The 6,316-nt window shown below is 56.8% G+C and overlaps 1 protein-coding gene across 2 annotated transcripts in view; it reads right to left on the bottom strand.

The window, feature by feature from the left end:
• STUM (stum, mechanosensory transduction mediator homolog) overlaps positions 1 to 454 on the bottom strand; it is a 63,034-nt gene extending 62,580 nt beyond the window's left edge. For both annotated transcript variants that reach the window (XM_042925121.1, XM_042925122.1), the window contains exon 1: positions 218 to 454. In XM_042925121.1, the coding sequence (XP_042781055.1) occupies positions 218 to 416 (199 nt within the window). In that variant the 5' untranslated portion in view covers positions 417 to 454. The remainder of the gene's footprint in view (positions 1 to 217) is intronic.
• Between the last annotated feature and the right edge of the window lie 5,862 nt (positions 455 to 6,316).

Genomic DNA, 6,316 nt, shown 5'->3' with positions numbered 1-6,316 from the left:
GACCCCCGCGCTCACAGGTGGGGGGAGGCGCAGGGCGGGTTGGTGGGGGGGGTGCCGCGCGGCGCCTCCCCCGGGGCGCCCACCCCACGCGCCGCGGCCACCTGCCAGGGGGCGCCGGGAGCGCGGGGGCCGGCGCGCGGGGGCGCCCCCCGGGGGTGACCCCGTGCCCTCCGCGGCGGGACCCGGGGGCGCCAGGTCCGCGGCCGCCGCGTCTTACCCAGTCCCGGCACGAAGGTGTTGAGGAAGAGGCAGATGACGGCCACGGGGAAGGGCATGTAGGGGATGGCGGCGCGCAGGGGGCCCTTCTTCTCGCGGACCTGCACCACCACCCCGCTGGACGCGGACGCCGCGCGGGGGTCCGCCGCCGCCGCCGCCGCCGCCGCCGCCGTCTCGGCGTCTTTGTGCGAGGGCTCCATGGCGGGGCGCGCCCAGGGGCGGGTGGCGGCGGCTCCGGGCCCCGGGCTCCGCGCCGAGCTCAGGCGGCCAGCGTGCTCCCGCGCCGCGCGGCTCGCCCAGAAGCCCGCACTCCCGCGTCCCCACGCGGCCGGCGCTGCGCCGCGCCCACACCCCGGCGCGGGGCGGAGGGGGCGGCGCCACACGCGGCGGCCGCGCTCCGACGCCCCTCCCTCTCCCCCTCCCCCGCGGAGAAATGCCACTTACGGGTGGGGGCGGAGGGAGCCGCTGGTCCACCCCCTCCCCCCGGGAGGGATGGACGCCCCGGGCCCCCCACCCCCCACCCCCGACAGCCGAGCCGACGCGAGCCTCGGCCCCGGGACGCCGCCAACGGGGCCGGTGTGCTCGGCGGGCCCTGCCGCGAAAGCCGGGAGTTGGGTCCTTTAATCTGGAGGATGCACACGACGCGGCGCAGGTGGGGGGCCGGGGACGCACGGCGCCTGGTGCCTAGTAGGCCAACAACTCCTTCCGATTCTCCTGGATTTGGTTCCGGTCGGTAATAGGGCTGCAGGCAGGAGACAGCTTTTCGAACAGGTTCGAGTCTGCTTAAGAGGGGACCCTCCCCTGCACGCACGTGCGCACGCCCTCGCACTCAGATGCGGAAGGCCTGCACCTGCTGCCGGGAAGCGGGGATGTTGGGATCCAACCCCTGGACCGTCGTCCGGGAGGAAGACTTGGCCTTGTGCGCTCTCGACGTGGTGGTTAAAAAGCCAGCGAGGGCACAGCGCCGTCTGGTGTTGACAGTGCGGCAGTTGGTGGAAGCGAGGAGAAGGTTCGGCCTCAGGGTCCAAGCCGCGGCATGAGGCCCCCTACGGAGTTAGGGGGGTTTGGTTTGGTTTTGGTTTTGATTTTTTTTTGGAAAAATGCCGTCCTCACCTCCACACCTGGAAAAAATGAACGGACAAAAGCATCCGCCTCTTTTTCAATGCGGCGAACTGTCCGAATAATCGGAAAAATCAAGTTCTCCGTCTTCAGGAATAAGAGTTATTTGCATGACCCTAAAACAGCCCAGGGGTCAGAGGGAGGACGCTATAAGACCATAGGGTATTTTATGCGGATCTTCATAAAATTTAAAGGCAGAGGCTCAGCAGGGGGTAGTGGTGATACCCTGGACACAGACTCGTACACACACACACACACACACACACACACACACACAGTAACTAGCTCGGACCTGGCAGTCAGAGTGAACAAGACTGAGCGTTTCAGTCTCTTCTTAGCCGCTAATTACCTGTGTGGCTGAGAAGAACTCACATGAGCCTTTTCTGGGCTTGAGTTAGTGCGATTGTCACATCAAAGCTGGGTTCGACACACGTTTGTTGGAGGTCTCAGAAGACTCAGGTTCTGGGGACAGAGGAAGGAGTAAAGCCCAGGCTCTCGCATCATGGGTCTAATAGATAAACTGAGTCAGGGTGATAGAGTCAGACAGTGACAGAAGCCAGGGCTGAGGGTGCTGAGCAAACGTGGGCCTGTCCCAGAAGCTGCTACCGGCCAGAGCCAGCCATAAAGCCATTGCTTTAGCCAGCTGCTTGCAGGAGATGTGTCATGTTTTTTATTCTTTTAATGTTTACTTATTTGTGAGAGAATGCAAGCAGGGGAGGGGCAGAGAGAGGGGGACGGAACATCCAAAGCAGACTCCACACCGACGGCAGTGAGCCCAATACGGGGCTCGAACTCATGAACCACGAGATTGTGACCTGAGCCGAACTCAGACACTCAGCAACTGAGCCACCCCGGTGCCCCTGTGTTTTATTTCAAAGAAACACTTCTTTATCCAAATACTCTCTGCCAGGCACTGTACTAAGCACCTTACCCATTTTAATTCATTTAATCCCCCGCTCCGTAACTCTGTGGGGTAAGTATTCTTTATGCCCTAGTTTACAGGTGGGGAAAGGGGGGCACAGAGAAGTGGAGTATCTTGCACAAAAGTCACCCGCTAATAAGTAATAGAGCTGGGATTGGAATGTGGGCAGTGTGGCTCCAGAATCCGAATGGATGACGGTTATTTTACTCAGAAACCTAGGAGATAACCCACGTTATTTGAATATTCTTTCGAACGATTTTAGGGCCGTGCAAACAGGCGGGGGGGGGGGATGGATTTCAGGGAAGAAAGTGGATTTACATCCCTCAATGTGCCAGAGGATTCACTTAATATCTGGATGTCAGGAAGATATCCAGACAGAGCAACAGCACGGATGAAGCATGGAAGTCAAGAAAAGTAGGGAACATTCCAGGGATTACAGTGTGTTCGGGACCCCGTCTCAGGCACGAGGGGTAGGAGCTGGCTCCGGTGGTGGGCAGGAACCCAGGAAGGAAGGGCAAAGGAATTCGGGCTTTACCCCGGTGGCAATGCGGAATCACGGGGAACATTCTGAGCAGGGGTGTGGCCTGGCGTGAGTGTTCCGTTTACTATTACTATGTGACAAACTACCCCAGAATTTCGTGGCCTGACCCAACCATTTTGTAATGATCACAAATTCTGTGGGTCTGGAAACATCTGGAGCCTCAGCTTAGAAGACGCAGGTGGTGGCGGCCAGAGCAGCTGGGGTCGAGGACTCACTTCCAAAATGATTCTCCCATCCGGTACCTGGACTGGGATAACTTGAGAGCTGGCTCAACCGGGACCATGCCCCCAGGGCGCCTACGCATGGCCTGACCACGTGACTCGGACTTGTCACAATATGGCGGCTGGCCTCCAAGAGGAAACCCCGCCCAGAGGGGCCCCCGACGAGAGCATGGGCAGGGCCAGTAGAGGCTGCGTGGACTTCCTGCCCTGACCTCAGCTGTCACCCGGTGTCACTTACGCGGACCTTGTTGGCAAAGCAGTCACAAACCTGCTTAGGGGACAGCCCACCTCTCAATGCAGCAATGTCCGAGAACTTGGGCCCCTGGCTCTAAAACCACCATCATGAGGTGTGGTTTGGGGGACCAGAGGGTCCCTAGCACCATGGAATGAGGCGGAAGGAAAGAAGGGGGGAGAAGGAAGTTTAAAAGGACAAACACTAAGAGTGTCTCATGGAGGCCAGATCTTTAAGCAGTGTCAAATGCGTGGGGGGGTTGGTAAGACCCCAAAAGCACCTGCAGGATATTTTGTCTAGTTTTAAAATATCCACCTTATTCCATATAATACTTAAGGAGGTATCATTTACAGCGGAGTCTCAGCGCAAAAGTCTCTCCCACCGTGTCCATTTTCATCCACATTATTGAACGTGTCGGCATACAATTATTTATAATACCCTCTTATCTCTTTCGTGTCTGTAAAATCCGTAATGATGCCTCCTGTTTCCGTCCTGATACTGTTCCTGTGGGCTTTCTCTCTTTTCTCCGTCGTTCCTGCGAGGGGTTTCTACTATGTCCACACAACAGGGCAAACGTCTCAAACGGTTACATCGGCCAAAGAACAACATATCCAGGCTGGGCACTGGGTCACGTAGATAAAAATATGAAAAATAAAATAAACTATAAAATAAAACAAAACAAAACAAAATAAAAGAGGTGCCCGGGTGGCTCAGTAATTTAAGCGTCCCACTTCAGCTCAGGTCACGATCTCATGGTCCATGAGTTCGACCCCTGCATCAGGCTCTGTACTGACAGCTCAGATCCTGCTTAGGATTCTCTCTCTCTCTCTCTCTCTCTCTCTCTCTCTGCCCCTTCCCCACTTCTGTTCCCTCTCTCTCTCTCTCTCTCTCAAAATAAATAAACTTTAAAAAAAAAAGCTTTAAAGTACACTTAAAAATGTTGTTTGGCCTTGTTCTGTCAGCAGAACAAAGTACCTCCACTTTGGAACTCTCTTTAGCTGAAAAACAAAATTATTTTGCTAAGATCAGCTTCCAAACTGTACAAGAAATTCATTCGCCACTGGGGTGGCCCCTTGGGCAAAGACGAGCATCGTAGCATTGGCAGTAGAGAGACTTTGTTGGAGCTCTGTGTCTCTGAATGACTTCTTAACCCTGCTGAGCCTCGGTCTCCGGAAATTAGAAATAATCCCCGTTTCCTCCGCGTCGGAGTGAGGATTAAGTGAGAGAACATACGTAAGGCACGTGAGACACAGCACCGGAATGAGGAGGTTTTTTCATCCCAAATGGTAGAAAGCCAACCCCAATTTACCTTTCAGGATACAAAAAGAAAAAAGAAAAAAAAAGAATTTATGGATATGATGGCGAGGCCAAACTACAGTCCCCAGAACCGCTTCCATTCGGGGTGGGCTACAAGTGACGATCTCTGCAAAGGGCTGGAGGACAGAGGGGGGTGTGTGGCCATTCCATGCACCCTCCCCAAGGCGTTCAATCAAACACGAATAATGTAGGTGCTGCAGCGAGGGAGTTCTGCAGGTGTGTTAAAACCCCTAGCTGGTTGACTTTAAGTTAGTCAATGGCAGGTTGTCCTGGGTGGGCCTGACTTAATCAGGCGTCAAAGGGGGGCACAGGCCTTCTCTGAGGGAGACTCTGAGCCGCCCAGCTCCTCCCTTCCCCCTGGGTCTTCCTTTCTCACTGCAGCCTGTGGACACCTAGCTTTGACCTTGCCATTGGGTTCCAGCCTGCTTGTGAACTTCCCACCCTGAGGGCCTGGCTTGTGGGCCTCAGATTTGCTCAGCCGGCCCCTAGGTGGACAAATCCATCCCTCTGTCGTCTGTCTGTCTGTCTAATCTACATGATTCTGCTAGTTCTGCTTCTCTAGTTGAACCCTAGCTGACACAATATGCTTGTGTGGCCGGGAGGCCCAGAGAAGCCCCAGGTTACATCAATAAGCTACCTAATGGACGAATGCCTCTCTCTCTGTCGCTTTCTGTGTCTCTCTCAAACGATCTCCACTCTGTGTGGCTTCATTCAGCCGACTGGGTCTCCCCATGCGGTGAGGAAGATGGCCTCTGAATGCCCCGGACTCACATCTTCCCAAACAAGCCCAGCAGAGAGAGAGGTCTCTCGGGGCGGGTTGAGCGTCCGACTTCGGCTCGGGGCACGATCTCCTGGTTGGTGAGTTCGAGCCCCGCGTCGGGCTCTGTGCAGACAGCTCGGAGCCTGGAGCCTGCTTCGGATTCTGGGTCTCCCTCTCTCTCTCTGCCCCTCCCTCCCACCCCCCCCAAAATAAACATTAAAAAATTTGGAAAGAAAGGAAGAAAGGAAACATCTCTCTCCAGGGGCTCTTGGCTCAGTCACTGTGGCCGGGTACTAAACGTGGCCAGGCCCATGATGAGGGGTTTTCAGGGACCGTCAGCCCCCTCTGCCCTCAAGGAGTGGGTAGAAGGGCCCCCAGAGAAATCAGTGGCACCATAGCCAGAGCAGGGGTGTGGGGAGGCGTGCTGGACACACAGCTGTAGTAGTGACCGCTGTCTGCGACGACGACAGCGACTGGGCTTCTTGATCATTAACCTTCTAGGTCACGGATCTCGACCTGCGGGAGCCACGTGTTTGGACTCTTCCCACCCCGTGCTGACTTCCGTGGACACGGCCTCCGGTCGTCTTTCCCAGACGCACCTACTCCCGGGAAGCATGAGCTCAAAGACAGAGAGCCCAGCGCGGCTTGTGCCCCCCTCTCACACCACCCCTACCCAGCCGTGCGACCCTGGTCAGAGCGCGTCGTCTCCCTCTGCCTCCACTTGCCCGTTTGCTGAACGGGAACGTCCACACCCAGCCTTCCCCTTCCGGGAGACCGAGTGTGGACTCAGCTCACAAGTTAGAAGAGGAGGGTTATTTCAGGCCTTTGGACCAGGTGGCCCCCGTCCCTGCTATCTCCGTGGAGGCAACTTCTCCCCTGCCGCCCCGTAAGGACATCTGCCCTCCGCACTGCCCCCCCTGGAGCCAACGCGCTGTGCTGGGCTCGGAGCGGGCCCCTGTCCCGACGGAGGGGCGCTGCCCCTCCGGGG

This window comes from Panthera leo, chromosome F3 (genome assembly GCF_018350215.1).
Source record: "Panthera leo isolate Ple1 chromosome F3, P.leo_Ple1_pat1.1, whole genome shotgun sequence".
NCBI classification, from domain to species: Eukaryota; Metazoa; Chordata; class Mammalia; order Carnivora; family Felidae; genus Panthera; species Panthera leo.
Note: the sequence above shows the minus strand (reverse complement) of the source record. Positions and strands in the feature narration are given on the sequence as shown.